At 49.9% G+C, this 26,395-nt stretch overlaps 1 protein-coding gene across 5 annotated transcripts in view; it reads right to left on the bottom strand.

Moving 5' to 3' along the window:
- Positions 1-444: 444 nt before the first annotated feature.
- The window catches only part of NSMF (NMDA receptor synaptonuclear signaling and neuronal migration factor), a 48,254-nt gene continuing 22,303 nt past the window's right edge, over positions 445-26,395 (bottom strand). For 2 of the 5 annotated variants that reach the window (XM_061377969.1, XM_061377965.1), the window contains 12 exons: positions 23,701-23,776; positions 21,441-21,509; positions 16,140-16,192; positions 14,090-14,179; positions 12,351-12,472; positions 10,848-10,931; positions 9,520-9,553; positions 8,896-8,966; positions 7,513-7,592; positions 5,871-5,973; positions 5,432-5,507; positions 445-3,229 (listed from right to left, as the gene is read on the bottom strand). In XM_061377969.1, the coding sequence (XP_061233953.1) occupies positions 3,132-3,229; positions 5,432-5,507; positions 5,871-5,973; positions 7,513-7,592; positions 8,896-8,966; positions 9,520-9,553; positions 10,848-10,931; positions 12,351-12,472; positions 14,090-14,179; positions 16,140-16,192; positions 21,441-21,509; positions 23,701-23,776 (956 nt within the window). In that variant the 3' untranslated portion in view covers positions 445-3,131. The remainder of the gene's footprint in view (positions 3,230-5,431; positions 5,508-5,870; positions 5,974-7,512; positions 7,593-8,895; positions 8,967-9,519; positions 9,554-10,847; positions 10,932-12,350; positions 12,473-14,089; positions 14,180-16,139; positions 16,193-21,440; positions 21,510-23,700; positions 23,777-26,395) is intronic. The other 3 variants (XM_061377967.1, XM_061377966.1, XM_061377968.1) reach the window with 3 other exon arrangements.

Genomic DNA, 26,395 nt, shown 5'->3' with positions numbered 1-26,395 from the left:
AGGTCAGCTGCAGTTACCAAGTGTGTGTGAACAAACCGGTTTCAGAGCTTCCCACAGACACACCCCGAGAGCAGGCAGCAGAAAGCTGGGTGCAGAAGTGGAACAAGGGATTGTCCTGTGTGCCCAGCAGCCATTGCTCCTGGGGTGCGAGGAAGGGGGCTCAGTGTCTGCGGAGGGGATGTCATGGCTGGGACCGTGCTGAGCGCACCCCGAGTCATCCTTCACCAGCTGCTTCAATGGAGGAAGTTCCAGGCTCTATTTTTAACTCTAAAGTTTAAATAATGATGTAATTTTTTGTATCCTCTCCTCTGCTGGTCCCTTCTGCTCCCAGCAGCCACTGGACAAATCCAAGCAGGTAAAAAAGGGGAAGAAACTGGCTTTCTGCTTTCAGAAATGGGTAACTTCAGCGACGCTGTTTGCACAAAGGACTTGAAACATCAAAAGTCTGTTGTCTTTCCAGTCACAGCTTTTACAGCATTTCATCTCTTTAGTCAAACAAACACCACAAAGGGAATAACACGCTCATGTCATAAACATCACAAACTGAGGAATATAGATCTTTGGAGAGAAACGCATTCATCGGTGTCATTACACTACACTACAGTCAACTGCACCACTACAACAGTCCATAATGGTCATTCAAACACACATCTTCCTACAGAAGTTATGCAACTGTACAAGCTACCTTGCTACTTTGCACCCCTAGTTCTACAAGTGGTCAATGAGGATAGATATACAATAGTTGTACAGAGAAATCACTCAAGTGGATACAGAAACGGGCCCTTTCAGAGTTAAAGAAGGTTTTCAATAGTTCCACAATGCTACATTCATGCTACCAAGTTCACTAGATTGGGGGTTTACTTTAGCAAGGAGAAAGGAAGAACATTTTGCCCCCAGTTAGGAGCATGACCAAAGGGGCAGAAAGGGAGAGGGGTTTGTGTCAGCATTTTAACCTGCTGCTGCTGTTGCCTTCTCCACATCACACCCAACTTCCTGCTTTCATCGCATCCCCAGCTCCCACCTCTCCCGGCACAGCTGGTGGAAGCTGCCATCCTACAGAACAGAATTGGCCTCAGTTGTTTTCTTTCTTATACCTGACATTTCCCTCCAAAAGCTACAGACTGGGGCCCATTATCCCCTTCACTACAGGTCTGGACAACATGAAGAGGGCAAGAGTCCAGCCAGGGATGAGCCGTGGCTACCAAACCACCCCAAAGAGGTCCCCCTTAGGGTACAACAACAGCCTGCACGTATCTGTTTCAATGTGTTGCTTTCAATGACTTTAAACCATCTCTCAGCTATTCCTCTCCTTACTGTATGTACATTATTTCTCCAAAAGTTCTGCTATAAAACTGCTGTAGTGTAAAGGGTTGAGCAGCTCCAGCCGGACGCCTGCTCCCCAGGCTTACACCCACAGCTGTGTCAAGGGGGAAGGAGTACTCTACAGGTCAGAACAGCTAGTTCTCTTTGTTAAGTATTTAGATTTGTACAGATATTGTCCTCCACAATCAACTGATTTTAGAGAGCAGGAAATCCAGGTAATCCTTCCCAGTTACTGCTCCAGTGTGTATGACTTAGAAAAGCAGTAACTTGTATCACCTTGCAGAACTGCCAGAGAGACCTACAGAGACTCTGAGCAGTATTTACCCTCTGAACGGGAGAGTACAAGATGAACAAACCCTTCCCAAACCAAAAAGCAACCCCCTGCCTGAAACAAAAAGTAAATATAGCCTCAAATATACCCTCACATGCCAAGCAGGAGCCCGAGTTCCCAAACCCGGCTGCTCAACACAGCTCTGGGCTTCCTCTGTCCTACACCGGGTGGGATGTGAGCAGCTCAGACCACTCAACAGGTCTGTTTAGAAGTGGGAAAAAGGTGGTTGATGCACAAACAACTGGCAGTCAAGTGAACAGAGGGGAGATCCAAACTCGTGCTACAAACCCGGGCTGTGCTCCTCCACAGGCATCTCTTCAGTCTCCGTGGAGGGTCTCTGGTGGTCGCGGAACTGCGCCGCTCCACACCGCGGGCTAGGAGGAGAACTCATCTCCCAACACACAGCAAAACACCAGCATGAACAAGTTAATTACCATGGCTATTAATTTCTAATTCAGTTTGATACCATAGTGAACCCAACCGAGGCTTCTCAGCCAGGTTCTGTGTTTCTAACCTAAAGTATTTCAGCAAAACTCAAGTCCCATAGTTTTGCAAGCAGCAAAATAGAAAGTAACAAACTTGTGTCTACTTGGAGGAGAGCTATACATTCGTGAGAGCACATACAATGAGTGCAACACAGCTACTCTTGACAGTAAGGAACCAAACCGGCTTAATCAATGCAGCAGACATGCAGGGTCTGCTAAGTTACCTTAAATCCATGTTTGCTGGTGATTAAATATGTCTACAGAAGATATATTACCATTCTGAATATATTTTCAAGCAGACCAAAAAAATACCTCATCTATTGGTTACTGGTGTGTTATTTTAAACTAATTAAATATTGGGAGGGATTCTACCCCCCCTTGCTATAAAAATTGCACTTCTTAATTTCTATTAAACAAAACCAAAAAGAGATAGGTTTCAATTCTATCTTCCAGTATATATTCACATGGAAACTGGATCATCTTGCTCTAAGCTTGCAGGAGTAGGTGTAGCAGTCCTTGCTCTCCAACATCCCCTGCACAGAAGGTGCCATCAGTACAAACCCTCCTTCCTCTGTGCTCTGGTCACTTCTTCAGTGTAGTGCGTGGGTAAGTGATTTATTTTTTTTTTGTAAGAAAACCTGAGCTTCAAAAGTCTTTAAAAGGACCTGGAATCAAATCTGGCCCATTCTGACCCAAAACAGCTCAGTTCTGCTAGGAACTCCCTCCTGTCCTCATTGCACACAGCTCCTCCTGAGACACCACGGCTCTGACCTGAGGCGAGTGAGGTGTCAAACCCTTTCCCTCCAGTCTCTCTTGACCCAGGAGACTTTCCTCCCAACACACTTCCGAGGGCTCCTTCTTCCCTCCCTTTAGCACTGCTGCCTCCCATAGGGCTTTGAAGGGCTCCCCGTGCCAATAAAAAAGTCTCTCTGCAATCAGCACGACTTCTTGGACACCAGTGATCAACTTCCTCTTGCAAAGTCTTCTCCAGCTCATAAAATGTCATCGTAATCCAATAGTTTAGAGTGCTGGCGGGTCTTCCAGAGGCGGTAAAGGCGGAAGTCAAAGTAAGTCTCAATCATTTGCTTACCTAGGAGTGAAATGAAGCGGAGGGGTTACACCCTGCAGCAGCAAAACCACCCTACCCACCTATAGGCAGGGGCACAGGAGAACCCATCCACATGCTTCATTGGTGAATACACCGAGCACCTGCCCAAAGCATGGGAAGGTGCCCATGAGCAGCAAACATCATTGTAAAACTCAAACCATGAAAGGGTTTGTCTGAGCTGGGAACTGAGCACAGAATCTGCCTCCAGACTTTGACCTCTCTGCACTAACTGCAGAAGAAGGCTGTGGAAGGGGGCTGTGGACTATCACAGAATTACAGATTGGTTTGGGTTGGAAAGGACTTTAAGATCCTCTAGTTCCAACCCCCTGCCACCAGCCCACAGCTTCAACAGCATGCGTGAGGCTACCCAGCCCAGGGACTTCAGGACATCACAAAGCCAGAATTAAGTCCTTGTAAAGATTTGTGGGAAATATTAAAAACAAGTAACTTGAAAAGTCAAACTAAAAATGGGTGCTTTGGTTTATAAATGAACACTTACAGCTGCCCCTGTCCTGCAAAGCTGTGTTTTCTCACAGCAAGGAGCTCAACAGGACACACTAATGCAAGCTCTGTGCACTGGCACCTCTGATGGAAGGCGGAGGACTCACAAGGCCATTACAGACCCAAGGCCGCACACAGGAAGCAGCGAGTGCCTTTGAGAACTCAAGGGCAAACAGCCTCTGAGACAGGGCTTAAGGATGGGATTTTCGCTTCTGAGGCCTGATTAAGATTAGTTTCAGATGACTTTGCAAAGGATTACAGCGGGTGCTCTATTAGCGCGTCCCAGATTGATCAAGGGGATAAATTCAGGCGTATTCTCCAGCCCAGCCTCTGCAAAGATTAACTGCTTAAACGTGAGCACACAGAACCTGCTGCCTCGCCTGCCAAGCTGCACAGAAACCCAGAACTGCCCTGCAAGTTGCTTCTGGGCACACATAAAATCCTTGAATGGTTTGTGTTGGAAGGACCTTAAAGCTCATCCAGCTCCATCCCCTCCCACGGGCAGGGACCCCTTCCACTGGAGCAGCTTGCTCCAAGCCCCTGTGTCCAACCTGGCCTTGAGCACTGCCAGGGATGGGGCAGCCACAGCTTCTCTGGGCACCCTGTGCCAGCGCCTCAGCACCCTCACAGGGAAGAGCTTCTGCCTAAGAGCTCAGCTCAGTCTCCCCTTGGGCAGGTTCAAGCCATTCCCCTTGGCCTGTCCCTACAGGCCCTTGTCCCAAGCCCCTCTCCAGGTTTCCTGCAGCCCCTTTAGGCACTGGAGCTGCTCTAAGGTCTCCCCTTAAGGAGCCTTCTCTTCTCCAGGCTGAACAAGCCCACCTCTCTCAGCCTCTCTTCATAAGAGAGGTGCTCCAGCATGTTTGCTATGGGGTCTGTGCAAACACTCTGTAAAGTGGGGTCCAAATCTCGACAGGACACAGACAACTTTGTGCAGCATGAATGTGTTCAGCTCCTGTACGATCCTGTGGCAGTAAGTGGAGTTAGGAATAACCCATCAGTGATGATGCGAGTGTGAGCAGCAGAGGAAGTCTCCACAGTGCTTACAGCCTAATGCTGCATGTTCTTATCTTCTTAGAGGACAACGTACTAAGGATTACAGCTAAGGTAAAATAAGGGCAAACTCAGAATATGTTGCTTTGGAAACTGCACCCATAATTACATTGACCAAAGAACAGGAAAGAGTCTTTAGCCCTTGAAATATCCTGAACTACAGGCAAAAAAACATCAAAAAAAGCAAGGCAAAGCAGACTGAGATGCAGAATGGCTCCAGCCCAGTGCTTGCTGATGACAACTCACTCCGTACCAGTGGTTTCAGCCCTGCAGAAGAGAATCCTGCACACTTGGTTACAGAAGAGCTTCTGCTCCCACTTGCATTTCTACCATGGACTTCACATGCACCAGTACATGACAGATCTGAACTGAGCCTGGAAAGCTGACTACTCTTTAGGCTGCTTTGCTACTGCCCGTGGCCTGGAGGAGGGTTGTGCAGCCAACACAACAGATGAAATGTGAACATGGAGCAATTGCAAGGGCAAAACCAGGTTCGGCCACTGAACTGCACAAGGACCAAGCAAAAGCAAGACCATGGCAGGCCTGAAGGGAGTTCAGAATGGCTTTTTGAAGAAGAGGCCCACTGAAGGAGGCAGCCTGATGGGGATGGTGTCTGTACAGAAAATAAGTTACCTTGAGCTGATAGTTCAAGTGGAGACTCGAAGGCAACCCTATAAGGATTCATTAAGTTTTTCAGATTCTGAAATAGCTGAAAGGAAAAAATACTGTGGGTTAGCAGCTGAAAACAGAAATGAACTCCAGGACACGCAGAATAACCCATCATTGTTCCCTACCTCAAGAAAACCTCCCACCCCTGTTCTTTAAAACATCTAGCTCACCAGTAAATAAAGTGCTTTGAACTACTGTTCTCCTCAAAGGTTTCAGTATTTGTCACTTACTCCTCCCCTGCCCTCTGGGGAAGGCACAATCCATAGGGGGCTTCACCCATTCACAGCCTCTCATGGGGCAGGATGGTAGCAGGTTCCCACCCAGCAGAAGAGGAAGGTTTAGACTTCACAGTGTAGCTGTTTGGCTTGGTGCTACTCACCAGACACTCCCAGGAAGCTCTTACCTTCTCCCCATTGGGGTTTCCAAGAACATAGCAGCCCATGATGTGAATGATATTTGGTTCAGGATTGACTTTACTCATCAGCCGGCTCAACCTCTTCCAGAAGCTGGAAGAAACAGGAAAAAACAGAATATATAATTTAAAGCAAAGCAACCCCCCCCCCCATCTCCTCACAAGTAATCAATCACAAGGATATGCACACACAGCTCGGAAGGGACCTGAGGCTTGTTGCCTGAGGAACAGTCTGCTCAGGAAGAGCCGTGGTTTCTTAGACAAGGAAACACAGGGGCCAAGCAAGGGCCCGAGGAGCAGGTCCCAGTCATGTGGTAGGGAAGAAGGAGCAGCCCATTGAGCCAAGGAAGCTCCAAGGTGAAGGGAAGGGAGCAAAGTCCACTGGGAGTGCTTTCAGATTGCCAGTTTTACTGAGCATTCTCCTCTTGTAGCAGCTCCCTCCATTTTTCTCTCCCATTTCTATCAACAAAGATGAGCGGTATCAGTGCACTGGTTCATTTGCAGGGCACAAAATCAACAGAGAACAGCTGGAGAGGCTGTTCTCCAACATTGCTAGAGACATCAGCAAACCACCCAGTGCTTGGTGCAGCTCACCAGTCAGACCCAATTTACCTTTTGGGCCTACTGACCAGACACACTGTGCTTAAAGGAGAGGAGATAACAACCACCTCCCCTGGGCAGGGGGTCAAGGCAGGCTTCTGGTGGGCTCTGAAGACCTCTGTGATCAGATTGCTTTCCTCAGGGCTGTCTCCCAGGGACATACAGGTCAGATGGAGATAGTCACATCCAAGCATCCAAGTTTTCAGCTGTGTGTTCACAGCTTTCTGAAGGTCCCTGAGTGACCAGCTCTGGACCAGCCATGCCTGCCCTGTGTTCAGAAGCCTGTACACAAACACGTGCTGAAGAATTTTATTGACAGCGTTCGTGCCAGAGCATGAGAGCACTGAACAGATGCAGATTTTAATACCCAGTTCTCATGCCAACAACAAGTTGTGCAGAACAGGTTGGTGTACATCCTCTCCCCCACAACGAAGTGAGTTAGAGCCAGCACAAAAACAGGCAAAGCTGAACTCTCTGCAAGGAGAAGCAAAATTGCCTCAGCAGCCCTGGCTGACAGGGTGGTGTTAGTGAAAATCCTCCTCAGGAACGTGCTGGACTTTGAGCAGGCTTTGCAGAGGCAAATTCCATTTCCCCTGCAATCAGGAGGGAGTTACCAGAAGCAGCTGTGGGGGGGGACCGGTTGGATTTTTGCTTAGAAATGCTGTCTCAACCACCTCTGAGCACCAGAGGCACGAGGCATGTGTCCTGGGGTCTGGTCAGCAAAGCCTGTGTTAGGAGAGGAAATTTCCACCCCCCTTTTGGCAGTCTCTATTTCACAGAGACACTGAACAACAGATAAAGGCATCAATCTCCTGGTGACCTGTTCTGGGGCTGCACCACTCCAGGGCCAGGCTCAGCCCTCTCATCCTTGCAGTACCCCCCAGAGGAGCTTTAAGCTGTTATTAGGTCACCCCTCAGCCTCGTCTTCCCCTGACCAACCCCTCCCCTCTCCTGCTCACGCATGTGCTACAAACACAGAGCAAACCAGGCAGCACAATGCTGTGTGAGCCCAGAAGGTGATGCAGCCACTCACAGGATCATATCTTCCTCCTTCTCCACTTTGGCAAATGTGGCAACTTTGTTCTTTAACAAGTATAAGTGACCAGGGCCTCCCTGCAAGAGACAGACAGACAGATGTGAACCACTGGGCACAGGCCATGAAGAAACAAAGCCTGGATGTTTCTTGTCCTGCACAGCCCTGTGTGCCACAGGGGAGCAGAGCCAGGCTGGCACGGCTGCTGTGTCCTCCATAGCAGGCACTGCAGGGCTTCCTCGGGAAAGAGTCACACATGGGAGAGTGCTGGGGGTTGGATTCTCTGGCTTTTACTGTTCTGTGCCCACCTCATTCTAAAAAGGCACCATAATAGACAAAAATGTTCACTGTGGGTGGCTGGAGAGAATAGGGAAGACAAGAAAGTCCCTTTTGCTTGGGGATTCTAGGGGACTCGCTGTGGTGGGCAGAGGGAGGCTGAGCCAAGCAGGGATAATCAGGAGAGATGTCACTGAGGAAGAGCTGGACTTTGGCTGTAGCAGGCATGAAAAGCTTGAATACAACAGCAGGAAAACCGAGTCACCATCTCCAGGTCAGTGTGCTGCAGACCCTGCTATTCCACAGCACCGGGCACGTGGAAAAGGGTTCAAGTCAGGCCAGCTCCCAACTTCTCATTTCAAGGTTTCTCGCCCAGCTGCTGGGGAAGTGTGAAGCCGAACACCCTGAGGAGCAAGAGACGTGGGAAGGAAATCCCCAGACCCAGCAGGAATCTGTGCACCCCAGCTCGGCAAGCCTGGGCCCTGAGAGCAAGGCCGGGCTCAAGCGCCGAGCTGTGCCATCTGCCGGTCTGCTCCGGGACACACACCCTGCCACGGCCACACAGCGCATGGACACAAGCACATCGCATCGCAAATGCCTGTTCCTGTCTCTGGAGCCCTCCTCTCGAGGTCTGTGTAAAGCTGGTTTCCCTGCGTTTCCTGGAAAGCAGCTGAGGAGCGGCCCAGCTCTGGCCTTAACCACGCTAAATCGGACTATTTCCTGCTGTTACAGCAACTCCACACTGCTCAGTGTCTGGGGAAAGGAGAAGTGAAAGCTGCCCATGTGCAGTTACTGTAACAGAACCTGACCTTGGAGCACTGGTTCCTCTTTGTAATTTTCCCTGTAGAAAGCCACAGAATCCCAGCCTGGTTTGTGTTGGAAGGGACCTTAAAGCTCCTCCAGCTCCAACCCCTGCCACGGGCAGGGACCCCTTCCACTGGAGCAGCTTGCTCCAAGCCCCTGTGTCCAACCTGGCCTTGAGCACTGCCAGGGATGGGGCAGCCACAGCTTCTCTGGGCACCCTGTGCCAGCGCCTCAGCACCCTCACAGGGAAGAACCCAGACGAATTTGTGACAACCCCCCAGGCCCTTCACAACTTTCATGTACCTGGCAAAATATCAGCATCTTCCAGATCTTGCAGCCTTTCCGATAGATGTTCAGCTTCTTCTCTATTTCCTCTGCAACAAACACATTGGGAAATTAAAACCATGAAGGAAGTTCAAAATTAATCTTCTTTCTTCTCACATCAGTGCTGAAGGCAAGAAGCTGAGCTGCGCGAGGTACTCAGCACCCACATTCCCAATGATGACAAAGCAAACCCTTTGCTCTCATGCTGTGGAAAGCAGAAAACCCTGGCACATCCCAGGGCAGAGAAGGGACAGCGCAGCACCAAGCACTGCTCTGCAGTGACCACGGCACTGGACCAGATCCAGTTGTCCTGACCCTCTGCTGAAGCTCCCCTTCACCTACAAGGGAACAATGAATCTTTGCTGCCCTGAGCCTCAGCTTCTCTTCCATAAACTGGGAGCTTGGCACAGAACATGGGCCACAGAAGTGAAGTTTTCTTACTGCAGCACATCCAACAGCACTGACACTGTCAGGTGTCACCAGGTGACGAAAGCACCTTTACATGTGGCAGCTGAGGCACAGGGCAGTGGAGTGACTTTAACATGTTGATCAGTTACACCTGGAATGGGCAGGAGTTAAGGAAAGGAAATAACACTCACGTACCAAGGATGTCATCAAAGGTGGCATGTTCATGGTCCTGGAAACCAAGAGAGAAAACGTATCAAGGTTTACTGTCACTACACCAGCTCCCATGACATTATTATAGTCTCTAGCATTGCACACAATCCCATTCCCAGGCAAACGGATGCTCCAAGAGCTCAATTTTACCAACTGATGGTTTCTGGTCACACCACAGTAATAACCACCCTAAACCTCATCTGAGTAAAGCAGCTGAAGACTGAGTGGTCCATGAAGACCAAGTCTCAAAGCTGAATCCTGCAGACAACTCCACAGCACAGATCATCCATCAGATGTAGTCAGCATCAGCAACGACTGTTTGCCTCTTGGCCCATGTTTTGTAGCCAGCCTCTGGCTCTACATGTGTCCAAGCTGGCTACAGCCACACTGCCAACCCATCTGTCTCTGGCACAGCAGGGTCACCAGGACATCCCTTTCAAATGCACTGAATATAAAATGACGAGGAAAAGAGACCCATGGCTCCGTGCTGGTGCTTCAGACACCTGCTCCTAGAGAAAAAAACGAGGTTCTGACTGACAGGGCTGCACCTCTGTACACAGAGTGATGGGGCTCATGGTCCACTGCACAGCTCCGAGGTTCTGTCTAAGGATGAACAGAAGGAGGAGCCCTAAGCCTGGCAACACACAGCTCTGCCTGGGTGCTCAGTCCTGCCCGGCTTTCCTTGATCTTCCCAAGCTCCCTGGTTGTGCTTCCATAGTCTGGCAGCCCCATGTGTGATTTCTACTCCTCCGTACTCTACCACCGAGACCTGACCACCGACCCCCCCCCCCCCCCCGAGCTACTCCAGACCCCAGATCACAGAATCCCAGCTTGGTTTGTTTTGGAAGGGACCTTAAGGCTCCTCCAGCCCCAATCCCTGCCCGTGGCAGCACCCTCACAGGGAAGAGCTTCTGCCTAAGAGCTCAGCTCAGTCTCCCCTCGGGCAGGTTCAAGCCATTCCCCTTGGCCTCTCCCTACAGGCCCTTGTCCCAAGCCCCTCTCCAGCTTTCCTGCAGCCCCTTTAGGCACTGGAGCTGCTCTAAGGTCTCCCCTTCAGGAGCTTTCTCTTCTCCAGGCTGCCCCAGCCCAGCTCTCTCAGCCTGGCTCCAGAGCAGAGCTGCTCCAGCCCTCGCAGCATCTCCTGGGTTCAGCACACTCCCCAGCCCTTTCCTGACAGCTTTCCCAAATGACATCAGTGTTTCAGAATCCCCATAACAGGAACCAGGGACAGGGACAATAAACATCCATTAAATAATTCTGTGTCTGAAGCCCGCTCCCACCCATCCAAGCCATAGCAGAAGTGAAACACTTACATAGAGAATGGGGATGATAGAGGGATCGTCCCTGCGGATAATTGTTGGGACATACTCTGCTTTGGGCACCTTGGAGGAAATGAGCTGTAACGGGAGAAAGAAAGGAACAGCATGAGGAGAAGGCTGAACAGAAGCACAAAGGCCAAAGAAACAGTGCCCTGTTCAGTTGCTCTCAGGTGTTACCCAGCTCATCCAGCCTGTCTGCATCCCTCTGGAAGGCCCTCCAAGCCTCTAATCCACTACAGAGCACCCTGAGGTCTGCCTAGTCCTGCTGTGTGTCACAGTGTCCTCGAGCGCCAGCTGATGAGCACACAGCTCTGCTGACAGGCAGGACTGAGTCTGAGACAGCAGTCTGTAAAGTGGAGCCCAGTGTGCACAGAGGAAGCAGCTTGTGCATCACCACAAATGGCTGTATCCCAGCAAAGATCACTTCTCTACAGACCTCCCGTGCCAGGGTCGGTAGAGGATCATTCAAACAGGCACACGTATCTGGCTGGTGGTGAGATGGCTGCATACCTGAATGGGATCCAGCCAAGGGATGAAACAGCATCAGCACAGGCAGACATAGGATGTCAGGCAGACACAGGTTGCCTGGCAACTCTGACTGAAGCTGCAGCTGGCTCCAGCAGCATGAGAGCCCAGAGGATGTGCCTGCTGTCAGCACAAGCACAGCACAAGAACTGTGGGAACATGGGCAGTTTGACTGTGCTGTGATTTCAGGCACCTCTGGTCATCACTTTGAGAGTGGAGCAAGCAGTGGTGCTGGTGGGCTTCTGGGTTCCAGCTTAGGCTGGCTTCAGATCCCTCCCTCCTAGACAGCACATCACTGCTTTAGCCACTTGGGAAGTAATGCAAAGGTTCTGAAGAGTGCAGGGATGGACAATCACCACCTGCATCACCTGGGAGACACACTGGAGATGTCAAGGGCTGAACAAACCCAAGTGCTGGGTTCCCGGTGACCCATTCAAATGCAGTCCTGCTCTGCTGGACTGACAATGCCACCCTGAAAGCTTGAGATCCCTTTGCCTGACTACTGGCGCATGTGGCCAAAGGATGTGTCAAGATCTGGTCCTGTTTGCCAAATCCCCCAGGGAATAGCAGGGGGGAGTGCAGGGAGAGGCTGAGCACCAAGGAATCATAAAAGAGCAGACAGCATCATAACACAGAGCTCCATACCAGGCAGGTAACAGGAGGGAGGCACTGCTGGAGACTCACATCTCCAGTTATTGAGACTCAGTCCAATGTTGGTGACAGTCCTGCTCTGACCTGGGGCTGGACTGCAGGTCCTTCCACTTCCAGTTTTCTTTCAACATGTTATCCCCAGCAATAACAGATGCTCAATACCATGTCATGTCTTGGCTGGTCTCCAAGTGACCCTCATATACACCTGAAGAGTTACCTACATGAAAGACTTGCCTCTTCTCATGATGATCCTAAACTTAGCAGCTCTGAAATGACAGACACAGCCTGAGTAGACACAGGTAGCAGAGTCGAAATCCTCACCATTATTTTTGGTGGAATAAAGTCTTCTCCATCACATGCAACGGCTTCAAGTTCCTTTTCTGCTTCCCAGTTCAAGTCAAAGTTGCCATCCAAAGTGCCACAGGAATCCTGAAGGTCATGGCCTGCAGGAACAGTGTGCATTACAAGGGCAGAACAGCCTCCCTTCCCCTCTTGGTCCTGTGTGGCAGCCACCTCACAGGAGGTGCCACAAGCCCTCCTTGTGCCCTCCTTTCTTCCCCCACAGACACCACACTGGGGCTAGTGCCCCTGAGCAGACAAAACACTTAACAAATGAAGAGAGCACACGTAGAGCCGGTACCACACATCACGTAACCCTTCATCACTCCACAGTCACCACGTTCAGCTTTCAAGTGCTAATCACAACAGTCACCCTGTCACTTCAGAAATGGAGGAGACAGAACACAGACAAACTCTACACTTTAACATTGCCAAGCTGATGAGCAAAAGTCCACAGACTTCAAAGCTGGTTTCCTTGTAATAATTATTGCTCTGACTCTGTCTTCTGTGATTATAAAGAAACTCTGCCTTGTTGGTCAAACTGATGCTGGCAGAGAAGTCCCAGCGTGTGAGGACAGCCGTAGCAAACAGTAGTATTGCAAGAGTACACTTGAATTTGCTCTCCAAACTGACCTTACCTGTTGGCCTTCAAGCCTCCTGGGGAAAAAAATCTGGAAGGAATATAATTGACCATTAAAGGTTAGAAACAGAGATGGTTCCCTGTAGCCAAGGCCTGAGGAAAGAGAATCAAGATGCCCCTGTTTGCGCCTCTGGGGATGTCCGAGTGTCAGAGTGTCCCTGGCAGTGCCTGGAGCCTGTCTGAACCATGTCTTTTCCATTCGCCTCTGAGTTAGCTGAGGGAGTGGGGAGGAATCAGACTGCAGAGGAACCATCGGGTCATGTTTTGAACCTACATCTCCCCCTACAGCCTGGTGTGTGTCTTCTAAGAGGGCTACACCTCGTGCTTACCTAGTAGGTGAGTCCATTCCATTACTGAAATTCATTTACAATACATCCCATTTCAACATGGGCAAACTCACATCCACCCTGTGTCTTGCCCACAGGATTTCAATAAAAGCTGGGTAAAACAGCTGTTCCCTTTATAAAAAGACAGTGGGAAGACACTGATATTTCCTCCTGCGAATTAACACACCAGCATCTCAGTCCCCACAGGCATTACTGGGGATTCCCAGAGGAATTCCTGACAGCCCCAACAAGGATCAGATTGCCCCAGGCTATCATCTGTACAGCCAGCGTGGTCAGGAAAGCAAAGCTCCATCTCATGGAGCGCTGCAGCTGCGCTCCTGAGCTATTGCAGCCTAGGAAAGAGCTCAGAAGGAGCTCTGCACTGGAAGCCAGGCAGGTTAGCCCTGCTGTGGTGAAAGTAGCCTTGGACTGGTGTGCTTCCAGGTAGGTTGTTTTGGTCCCAGGCAAATACAGGATGATAGGAACAGAGGGCTGTAAGAGAGCTGTCCCCCTGGCTATCCTCTGGCAACTGCACAATAACATGAGGTTGGATGGGTTGTGCTCTACAAATAAATACAGGTATACACAGATGAACAAGTGCATCTACCTGGAGTAGTACTTGCTCAGATCTCATGGAACTAAAAGGATCACAGATGGGACAAAAGAGCACAGAGGAGTTCCTCCAGTGGGGCTCCAGTCCACACCTCAGCTGGAGGTTTGGCCACAGGAGGAAGCTCAAAGGACTCAGAACTCACTTTCTCGAGAGTCATGGAAGGAATCGGCTTTGATGGGAGTCGGGTCACTCCAGGACCTGCTGAAGCTCCTCTCACGCCGTTCGGCAAATGCTAGGATAAAACCAGAGCAGGACATTAACAGACTCCAAAGCCACCTCTGCTGCTGCCAGCAAACAAAACATCCAGAGATTTCCACCAAAGCCACACATCACGGACTCCCCTGTGCTTCTTCTTCACTTGCCAAACGTGAGGCCTTTCCACACAGCAAACAAGGGTCTACCTTCTGGACAGCAAAAGGCAAAGTGCTCACTTCCTGAGCAGGACCATTACAGGGTACGTAACACAGCAAAAGAGGACACTTGATGCTCTCCTTAAATGCACACAGCTCAGTTTAATCAAGACTTTTCCAGTGTTCCAGTACCAATGCTCTGACTCAAAGGCCTCACAGATGTACTCAACAGCTAATGACCCCTCCATGACCAGAAGGCAGTAGTTCTCCAGTCAGTTTTCCCTGCATGTTCTAATGCATCCCAGTTAGAGCTGCACCAGATGGGGCGGGAGGACTCTGGAAAGCTCCCACTTTCTAAACTTTGCTGCAAAAGAGGAAATCCTTCAGGTTTTGCCTGCACTCGTGTGAGCACTCCTCCCCCAGCTTTCCTTGTTTGTCCAAGGGGCATTATACTGTTTGTACCAGCATTTCCCAAGCAGAACCAGAGCGCTTAGCCCAGCTGGCTGCACTGCAGGCAAATTCCTGGGAGCTTCCAACAATATCTGACTTGGCAAGCCTCTGTGAAAGCCATTACACCCAGATTAACAGCCACTTATAGCCACTAATACCTATTTCTGGTAGCAGACAGAGCAAGTTTGCTGCAGTGTGTCCAGTAACAGCATCTCATGTCAGGAATTCACTGCAGATCTGCATTACAACAGCTGAGAAGCAACCTGTCCTCTGCTGCAGTATGTCCAAGTGTGGGAGTCCAGGGAGACAAATCACATAGGAAGCTCTTCAGGTGATCTCCATCCTCAGGTTTCATTTAAACGCAGGCATTTAGCTACTGTGCACATGAAGAAAGCTTTGAAAACATGACCCGAGAGTTACCAAGGCAGAGGCATGCCTGAGCTCCCAGACAGCTCTAGGGTACATAAGCCCTCTTCATTTCAGGCATTGCTAACTCAGATGCCAATAAAGACTCTTTGAAGGACAATGCTCTTTGCTGTTCACCTCCCACAGCATATGAGAAAGGAAAGGATGCAAATTTAACTCAGCAGTGCTTTGCAGTGGGCAGTCTGTACATGATGTTTGGCCAGAGGTGGGAAGAACGAGCTGTTTCCTCTTCTAGAGCAATCCTCAGGAGCAGTTACACCATCTTTAGCCCACTCACAGTGATAAAGGAGCTGCCCAAACCAAGTCATGGAGTGTTGCCTTCCTTGGGGAAAGGGAACTGCTGTATCCCAGGTGATTTCTTCCCCAGTAGAGGCATAAAACACTCCCTTATTTCCCCTTTGCTACAGTCTCTTCCCCGCTCCTCTTCTTGCTTCCACCATCCTCTCAGCAACCTTCCCCCACGTCCTGCTGTGGAGATGGCAGTGGGGCAGGGGAGAAGAGAGAAAGCCACCAGCCCACTTGGTACATGGAGCACCAACTGTCCCAGGAGCCACAGCTGGTCCTCAGCTTCAGGAAGAGGAGGAAGAGGCCAGGCAGCCCTCACCAGCTCCACAGAATTCCCAGCTCCGATCCTCCTCACAAGTGTCTGTGCTGGTGATCACCAAACCCCATGCACACACGGGACAAGGATGCTGCAGCTCTCCTTCCACTCCTTGCACTGATGCCACAGAGATCAGCCATGGCCAAGGCAGAGTCCTCAGAAATAGCCTGCAGGCTGCTTGCAGACATCCGTGTGTCCTGGAGACTTGCAACAACCTGGCTGCTTCTTTGTAAAATGGCACCAGCACCTTTCTCTGGCCCAGTGCTAGGTCCTTTCCACCCACATCTGCATGCAACAGTTCCCATGTCCCACCAGCACAACCCCAGCTCCTCACACCACATCTGACAGGTTCAGTGCTCACTTACTTTGTGCTTTAACCCTCCGGCTCCCCACCATGCGGAGGTGCTTCCGAAAATTCCTGAAAGAAGGCCAAACACAACCTGTGAGAAAGGCAACGGAGAGCAAGACCGGGGCCCAGCAGGACGGGAACAGCTGTGAGGGAAACAATGACCTTGGGAAGACTGCGTTTCCTTCTGGGCATTCAAAAGCTGAGACCAGGCTCCCAGCGTGCACCTATTCAGTGCTGGGGATGGCTGTGTTTGTCAGGAGTGTGGCTGTTTCTTCCTGGCTCGAATACATGGCAGTCCCTTTCTCAGAGCCTGCTCTCACCTTCCTATGACCAGCACGCCTGTGCTACCTCTGCTGAAGACACTGGCTGCTGCCTCTGCTGGCAATGGTCCCTCTTCTCCTCGTAAAGAGCAGTAACTGCTCCTCTCCCCTGTGTTCCACACATGCTTCAGCAGGGAGGTGAGGGCCCAGGCTCTGCCCTGCTCTTGCACACACCACACTGCTGGCTGTGCTCACTCCCAGCACATTCCCAGCAGCTGCTAAAATCCCCCCTATGCTGTTAGCAGCCATGCAGCCCCTACTGCTCTCCAGGGCAGAGCGCTGGGAAAGATGGAAGCAGCTTCTTCCTTGTGAGGTAGGGTTGCAGGCTGTCAGCAGGGCTGGCTGTCCTCATGGGCCTGCCCAAGGCTCACAGGCAGAGCTCAGCGGGGCTGCAGAGTACACAGATCCAGAGGAAGCCACTGGAGGACGAGCCTTTGGGAGCAGCTACACCCCAGAGTCAGGTTTGTGTGAAACAGACCATCCCGGCCACTCCTGAGAGACCATGGCAAAGGGACTCATTGCTCAGTCCCTTCAAGTGCAAAGGACCTGTTTCCCTTGGTTTCATAGAATCCCAGCCTGGTTTGTGTTGGAAGGGACCTTAAAGCTCCTCCAGCTCCAACCCCTGCCACAGGCAGGGACCCCTTCCACTGGAGCAGCTTGCTCCAAGCCCCTGTGTCCAACCTGGCCTTGAACACTGCCAGGGATGGGGCAGCCACAGCTTCTCTGGGCACCCTGTGCCAGCGCCTCAGCACCCTCACAGGGAAGAGCTTCTGCCTAAGAGCTCAGCTCAGGCTCCCCTCTGTCAGGTTCAAGCCATTTCTCATCACTTTGCCTCGACAAGAACCAAAGAGGACAGAAACCAAACAGGACACCAGAAGAGACACAGGGAAGTGGCAGCACGTGGACTATCAAGGAAAGTATCACCCTCCATGAAGCCTAATTGGGGTGGCTTCACCCTGCAGAGCAGCCCCATGGCCCCAGGGCTGTCAGCCAGCACAGCAGCCTACCTGAACTGCAGGAGCCTTCCTGGGGTCCCTTCTGCCCCATCAACATATACTGCAGACACCAAGCAACAGAGCCCAGTGCTGGTGAAAGGGGTAACATGACAAGTGGTCTGGCTCACACACAGGTTAGTGGTACCAGTAAAGACACAGTACAACCATGCGGATACATCAGCAAACCAATTGGACTAGAAGACACTTCCAGCACTGACATGAAGCTGTTCAGAAAACATTGCACATTCCTGTACAGCTCAATCAACACAAACAACCCTCATGGGAGAACATTTAACCCATCTCTCATTTATCTTTCTGCACTGTGCTTCACCTTGGCCTTGGATCCCATCCTGTCACCAGGATGCAGTTTAAGAAGGAAAAGCAGCAGCTGGGCAGTGAAGCTGGGAGCAGCATTATTCCATGACAAATTTCCACCTGCACCTGGGCTATTAAAGCTGTTTCCCAAAGCTTTATTTTAGCCCTGCTTGGGTACATGAAGATTCACTGCTGTGGATTCCCTTTAGATAGGAACAAACCCCATTCACTACACAGGGACTGGCTCTGTATACAGCCCTTCTGGGGAGGGGGAATGACTGATGTGGGCTGTCTTACTGCACATTAGACTCAAACCCAAATAAATACAATGTTTTAAGTGAAACAGGGATGTTCTTTACACAGAAGGGTCTTAGACATACAATGTAGCTTATCAGAACGAAAGTCTTCATGGTGCATTGCGAGATCAAGGTCCTACCAGGCACTGAGTCCGAGATCATACAGATACTGAGCACCACCGTTACTGCCAAGGCCACTGTTACATCCCTTGGGCTTTGGGCATTTGGAGTAAAGTCTTCTGTTAAATGCTCAGCTGGCCTCTGCAGAGGAGCTTATTCAGACCTTGGGGGCAGGGGTTAAAGCAGCCTTTGCCATGAAGATGCCGCTCCCAGCTGCCTGGACAGCTTGCTCCCTCCCACGACTGCAGCTGAGGGAAGCTGTGTAGATACACAAACAGTGCTCCAGCAGCTCCAGGGGATCCAGCTGCTCCAAGTTAACCACTGCACCAAATGCTTGGAGAATGGGACAAAGGCCATTTTTTCCTCCTTGCTGCTTCTAGAATAAAAGCACCTTGGAAAGGAGGCACAAGCCCGGAACTGCCTCTTAATGTGGGCATCCTGTGGTCATCTAGAGCCTTCTGAGGGCTTTCTGCAGCTGCACTGGCCCTCAGGCCCCTCTGCTTGCATGTTAGCACAAAAGGACTGGCACAGGAGCCCTGGGAGAGCTGCAGTCTGCCTTGTGAGCAGCGGGGTACATAAACCTGCCCAATCTTCCTGCCTAGCGGCTGCAGCTGCACCCAGAACACCCAGTGTTACTGGAACACCAGCAAGATCTCATCACCCATTGAATGCAACAAGCATCCCTCAAGCTACACTGACAAAATCTCCTTATGACACCCTTTCCTGAACAACCCTCCTCCAGACTGGCTCTACATGACCTTATGCAACCTCCATGGCATCCATCCCAGCCAAAGGCTCTCCCAGCCACAGCAGCCCCATTCCATACACTCTGCAGAGAAGCCTTTTTACTGCCCAAACAGAGGTCAGGGGCAGAACTGCTGACAGAGAAAACTCTGTTGGAAAAGAGTGAAATTTTTGAAAGATAGAATAGTTATATATGTATAACTGGTAGGAATGATTATGTTTAAGAGGTTTATAAATCAATAGTGTGATTTTGTAGATTAGAAAGAGCTATAATTTTGCAGTCCGGTATCGTGGTTAACCTGTAACCAGTGATACAATAGTAGTCTTGGTAGCAGGAGGTAACACACCTGTATGGTGAAGGGTATAAGTGATAAATTAGGAAAGTATATTGTAAGAATCTATCCAAGTAGAACCTAGGTATACCAAAAGGCAGTCAAGGGGAAATAGGAGGACAGCTGACCTCCACATAATGGTTGGAACACGTCCAAAGAACAGAAGGTGAAAAGGACTAGCTGAGGAAGACTTCTTACTTCATCCGAGGAAGACTACTTACTTCATCTGAGGAAGACTCCTTACTTCATCAGGACGACCACCAGAGGGGGGCTGCGCAAGCGCAGAAGAGGCTGATGTTACAATAGACTGACGTGGCAATCCTTAATGCATATGTATTAGTGAATGATGCAATCTGTGTTGGATACTGTATAAATTGGGAATGCTAGGTGACAAGACTGAAGCCAGATTTGGGCGCGTGCCCCTGGTTTCCCAGCGCTGCAATAAAGCACCTCATATAACCATTCCAGTGGTTATGTGTCAGTTCCTACGCTAACACCAACATCACCTCACACGTTCTCAGCTCCTCCTTGCAACGGTCCTTCAGCAAACCACTGGGCATCACTCACTGTCACTGCAACACCCATCGTGTGCTGTGCCACACAAAGAGCCTCCCGTGCACCAGGCACACAGGACCAAGCACTGAAGGGGCTGTGTGATGACAACTGAGCTTCCAAGACACCCAAGCCACAAAGAGCTGCACAACAACATCCAAAGCCGCAGTGGGGCTGGGGTCCTCCTCCCTACAGCTCAGCAGGGTCTGCCCTCTGCTCTTTTACAGCAAGATGAATGCAGATGGGCTCCCACTGCTCAATCCTTCCCAGATCTTCAGTGTCCACAGGTTGAAGGGACACACTGTTCACCCAACACAAGGATGCCATCACTCTGTCCTCTATCCTGACTACACAGCATCACTGAGGGATACAACTCCTACTCCCCTACTTGCAAACCACATGAACAAGCCATTTCCTAACAAAGACTTGCCTCTGCCTAATTCTGTGAAATCTCTTCTTAAAGATACACTGTCTATTTCACAGGGTCTTCAGTTGTGATTCTTATTTATCTTCATTATTGAGGGAAAAAAACCCATTACCCTCAAGTTGCTAATGAAAACAATTCCTGGCTATTTCCCAGTTAAGAAAACCTGATGTTTTTCTCCCACTTTGTTTTGAACAGTGCTGAAGTGATCATGACAGTTTTTAACCAGTGACACATACACTGTGTTATCCTTCTTAGCAGGCTGCCAAAATAATCCAGCCTTGGCACATGTGAAAACCAGAACAGTTCTGATCACCACAGTGGCTAAGTGATGTGCATGTGAAGCCAGCAGAGAGAAACCAGGGCCCTTCTGTCATACCCAGACAAGGAATCAGACCCATCCCCTTCTCTTTCCTTTCTGTTCTTTTCAGAAAAGGTTAAAAAAAATCAATTCTGGTCACTAGAGAGGTAAATTTTGCCTAGGACTGATTTTTTGGAGTGAATCTGCAGATGCAGCAACAGCACAGAAAAGTACTCATAGAATCATAAAATCCCAGACTGGTTTGGGTTGAAGGGACCTTAAAGCTCCTCCAGCTCCAACCCCTGCCATGGGCAGGGACCCCTTCCACTGGAGCAGCTTGCTCCAAGCCCCTGTGTCCAACCTGGCCTTGAGCACTGCCAGGGATGGGGCAGCCACAGCTTCTCTGGGCACCCTGTGCCAGCGCCTCAGCACCCTCACAGGGAAGAGCTTCTGCCTTATCTCCAACCTGAAATTCCCCTGTTTCAGTTTGAACCCATCACTCCTTGTCCTGTCACTACAGTTCCTAATGAATAGTCCCTCTCCAGCATCCTTGTAGACCCCTTCAGACAGTGGAAGCTGCTATGAAATCCATCTAACCACAAACAAATTTAAAGTATCTAGGAGGCAGCTGGGGAAATGGCACCTTTAATTCTTCTATATATATTTTTTACTGCCTGAGACACAGATCCTGTATATTATATTCAGAAGCTTAAGAAACAGGTGTTCCTTTAAGAAGATGGAGACCAGCTATCTTAAGCCCTGTAGCATCATTCACCTCCACATTTCCAACACAGCCACTGCTAGTGTCCCTAAAACAGCAACACAGACAGCGACAACCACGTTCAGCGCCGTCAAGCGTCAGGAATGACACCCGGAGGGCCCATGCGAGGGTGGAGCTGGGGAGGGAACGGGCCCTACCTCTGTATAACAGCTGCAGAATCATTCTCTCGCTTCCGCCTCTTCCTCTCTGCGTAGCCCCTGAACGCCCTGGGAAACCATGTCAAGCCATTAAGCAACTACACAGCTTTGGACTGGGGAGGACACGAAACACAGACAGGAGAGCTCTCACAACGCAACAGAGAGAAAGCTGACCAAGGAAGAGAGCCAGCCCTTGCAGGCCTGTGTGCGAGTCAGGGCCCAGGCAAAACACTCACTGAGCCAAAGGTCCTCACTCCCTAGGGTTGGTAGCTGCACAAAGCCGGTGTTCCTAAAGCAAACCAATGGCCAGACCATGGCCCACAGAATATGGGCGAGCAGCCATCATCCCTGCTACAGAGGAACTGGGCTAAGAGACTGCAGACACAAAACCCCTCACATCAGGATCAAGAGGGACAAAAGTATGCCAGCAACTCCAGTCTCCATTTTGAAGATGAGGATGGTTGTGGTGTGATCTGTGTAGGCCTACCAGGTGTAGCCATCTAACCTCCTGCCTGCTGACAAACAGCCCTAGCATAGGGAAAGCACGATGTGATGGACAGGAGAGGAGAGTTTATCCAGGACACCAACAGACAAGGAAATAAAATAATGAAGATTATACTTACGAGATGCTAGAGATTCCAGGAGATGCAGGGGAAAGAAAGAGAAGAGGAGTTCATTAGTGCTCAGCCCCGGCAGCATTTCAAGGGAATTCTCATTCCAGAAGGAATATTTCTTGTTAGGTGAAAGGAAATTGTTTTTTAAATGAAACATTTCTCAGTGGTGAGACTCCTGCTTGACCGAGCTAAATCCTCCCTGGGGCAGTGCTGGCATGTGGCTTGGATGCAAATTAAGCTCCTTGGAGACCCAGAGAACATGCAGAGGTACAGCTGAGAGGTGAACCTGGCCCATCAGGCTGCAATGGGAGCTCAGCACCATGGGCTTCTGGAGCAGGGAGACCTTCCCACACAGTGACAAAGACTTGTGAAGTCACCTCGCGCTGTCTGGTCTATGAAGGAAGCGAGCAAGGCAGGCTGAAGGCACCTAGAGCAGAGGCCAGGAGGAGAGGGGCACCTGGGGGATCCCTGTCACCCCAAGCAGCTTAGGGAGGTGCCCTGAACTCCTGGAGATGTTTCTGTGCAATCTCTAGAGGCAGCACATTAACCTGAAACATTAACCTGGGAGCTATGTTAACCAGGGGAGCTGTGCTCCTCAGGGGTTTCCTTAGGGCATCATTTCCCAAACCAACTTCACCTTGCCCTTCAAGCCCTGTAAAGCCCGCCATGGGCCATCATTCTGCAGTAAACCTTGTGCCCAGCAAAGATAACTTCCTCAGTGCTGGATCCAGCCCTCCCTGCATCAGTCCTTACAGGTCTGATCCACTCTGGGTTATCCCAGGATCAACAATCAGCCTCTTTTGGGGATTCAGGAAGGGAAAGGTAGGAAGGAAAGAAGAGATGGCAGAGACAGATTACACAAAGGACACCAGACAAGGAGAAATAGAGAGCAGTAGAGCAGAGGGTGACACAGGGAAGAAGACAAGGCTGGAGAAAGGCCTTAGAAGCAGAACAGTGTCTCATTTCCCTCACTGCTTGCCTTGGCTTTCCAGACAGATAGGAAATACCTGAAACCAGGAAGACAGCATTTCCCGATAAGTTGGGTACAACCTGGAAATGAGGCTTCCCTTGCTCTCTTCAGTCCCTTGACAAGTGCCTCCTCCCAACACACAGCAAGGATGGCACAAAAACCTGCCTGAGTTTGGAGGGAAAGGCTGTTCCTAATCCAGATCCAGCCGCACTTCACAGTGACACCTTCCTCAAATGCCCAGACCAGGGCAGAAGCTGCAGGGCTACATCTCATCCCATAGAGACGCACTCTTCTGGCTGATGGATGCAGGGCAAGCCTGGAATCATATTCCCTTGAGACAGTGGCTGCAGCAGAAGCAAGTGCTGGAGGGTCTCATGGTGCTGCCACAGGACCCTCCCTCCGCAGCAGCAGCCAGGGACAGGCACAATGTCACAGAGAAAATCAGGGAAGCAGAGGAGAGCTGAGTAGCCCAAGGAGTTAAAGAAGGTAAAACCAAACAAGTAGGAGTAGTGGAAAGAGAACTAATAAGCACAAGAAAGAAATCAATAAGAGGCAAGGCTGTCTCTCTCACCCACTGCAGTGCCAACATGCAACTCAATTGCTTCAGGCTCCCAGCTCTGAGTGGGCAATGAGCTTTCAGCAGCACAATAAAAGCTATAGCAGAGGTTTCACTTACGCTTGCATAGTTGTAGTAGCAGTTTGGAAACTGAAGAGGTTCTCTTTTGGGAACCAGGTTCGTATGGGGACATCATCTGGAAAAGAGAGAGCAAAACCTGAGAATCCAGTAGGCAGAGACATCTTTCAGGCAGCAACACTTCCCAAGCTCCTTCTTTTAGTGCTGTTCTTTAGCATCCTGCCCTGTACTAAACAGAAAAGCCTCATCCTCCTCTATATCTGCACACTACCACCAAGTGTAAATTTGTGCTAAGCCATCTATCAGGCTGCTTAACTGAAGAATGTAAACTCCGTCCTAAACCTGGAAGATTAGAATAATCCAGGAATTACAGAAGAGACGTTTGAACCAGAAGAAAATACAGGGGAAAGAAATAGTTTTCATCAAAAGCATTTTCCAGTCTCTGCCTTTTCCTTAGTGCCATTAATTTGAATTGTCCCATTTGTCCAGTTCTCTGAAACAACCTCTTGTGAGAGATGAAAAGCATTCACCTTCCTCTCCTCGGAACCATAAGCCTGAGAGATGGCCTTCTTTTTGTGGTTTTAAAAGTCAAACAGCACATCAGCTGCACAATCCACAGCTAACTCTGGGCTGCTTTGGCTGCCTGTGTCTGTAAACTGCCCTGCCTGAACCAACTGTGGTTCATTGCTTAATTCCATTGCATTAGGACACTGCATTGTCATCATGCAATCACAGAATCCCAGACTGGTTTGTGTTGGAAGGGACCTTAAAGCTCCTCCAGTCCCAAGCCCCTGCCACAGGCAGGGACACCTTCCACTGGAGCAGCTTGCTCCAAGCCCCTGTCTCCAACAGTGACCACTAAGGCAAAAAGCAGGCACCAAACTGAGTCACTAATGATGAGTGTGGGATGGTGGTGACCAGAACCTGACCAAGAAGCAGCTCCTACTGAAGCCTCCCAGGCTGAAGTCAGGCAGGCAGGGACTCGGAGGTATCAAAATCCACTGACACAAGACGTGCCAGAACTCAAGGATTTGGGTCTGATTTTTCATCTTGCTTCACTCCCAGTTTGTGGCTTCCTTGCTCAGTGCCTTGCCACAGGCTGCTGATCCCGTGCTTGCTTCCCTTATTCAAGTTTAAGATCAGCTGCATTATTTTAAGTCATTAATATTCTGGCATTGTCAAGAGGATCCTTTTAATTCCCTTTAGTTGGCCCAAACCCAATCAAACCCTGCACACCTACTGCAGACACAATTACTACAGACCAAAGCTTACCCAGTGATTTGTACAGATCATTATGCTACAAACTCATCCTGCTGCTCCCTGGAAGTAGAAGAGCGGCTGCAATTACAGATGCAAAAAAATGCTAAATGCAACTGGGGAGGCTCCCTCTGAAGTGAAGCTTCCAAGGAATCCTATAGAAAGCTCTAACACACACTCCTCAGCTCACAGTTTACGTCAAGCCTGGTATAAAGGCACCCTAAGGAAATATATGTTAAATGAAAACTGCATTCCAGTATGCTAAATACTTCTTATGAAGTTCCTATGTCTGCTCTTCTCCACAGAACAGATGGAGGAGAAATGCAAAACATCTCAGGCTGTAAATGAATTACTGGTTTGAAGTCTCAAACCCACAGAAGTGGTGGAGGAGAAGTTGGACAAATTCCTTTTCAGCCAACAGTTCTGTTCAGACTTCTCCAGCACTACACACCTTAAAGGACCGGCAATCTCTTAATGAATTTTACAGCTCTAAAGCCCCCAGCTTTGATTCAAAGCAGAGCTTGTGAAGCAGAGCCAGTGTCTTATGAGACTACCTGGACAATCACTGCAGCTTTCCTCCTTTTCTGATAGGTAGGAGTCAACACAGGAAAGATATAATTCCCCTACTCAAAGCACTCAATGGAGAATAAAAGATTTGGGACCCTTCAGAAATACCTCTTTACCAGCTAGAGAGCAGAGAGGGGGACCAGGGAGCAGAGCTCATCTCCAGAGATCATCCACTAAATAAGATTCAGATTCTGAGTGTGGCTGTTTTGCTTCCAGGAGCAGGCAGCACACATTGTTTTGGCCAGGCAGAGCATCTTCTTCTGCTTTCTTCATCAACTGTGATGAAACAGAGAGGGAACCATGGGCCTGGGTAAGACCGGAGGCACACCACCACCACCAGCACCTCCAGCCACATGCCAGTGTGCAAACTCATCTCAGCACCTCTGTTCATGAGTGGATGTGTTTGTACGAGACACAGGGAGCAGCGCAGATGACAGCTTGTGCTTCTCTGGAATGGTGTTAGGCATCATAAACTCAGTGTAAAAATCCATATAAATCATGCCAATCTGGCCTAACTGCAGCAACAAACACATCATGTAAATCCAAGCAGAGGAGGCAGCACTGTAAAGTGAACCTCTGGGGAAATCAGTCCATCTCTCCCATCTCCACTCTGTTTTCTCCACCAGCCATGCATGAAGGACATCCCAAGGAATACTCCTTGCATCCTCTGACAGTTATCCCATTCCATTCTCAGTTTTCCTCTGAGTAACAACACTTGGATAGAGCACGCAAATGAGACCAAGCTGACAAAACTCTCATTCCATGGTGCCAGTGCTGTGATGGGACTTGGACTCAGAAGCACACATGGATGCATTCAGAAGCTTGAGACAAGCACCGAGGGTGGCTGCTGCCTGCTTGTAGGAACCATAAAATACTCCCCCAGTTTCAGCACTGTCCATTTTGTTCCCATTTA

This window comes from Neopsephotus bourkii, unplaced genomic scaffold (genome assembly GCF_033783945.1).
Source record: "Neopsephotus bourkii isolate Nb327-2 ecotype Australia unplaced genomic scaffold, CSIRO-AGI_Nbou_v1 NB_1761, whole genome shotgun sequence".
Classification (NCBI taxonomy): domain Eukaryota; kingdom Metazoa; phylum Chordata; class Aves; order Psittaciformes; family Psittacidae; genus Neopsephotus; species Neopsephotus bourkii.
Note: the sequence above shows the minus strand (reverse complement) of the source record. Positions and strands in the feature narration are given on the sequence as shown.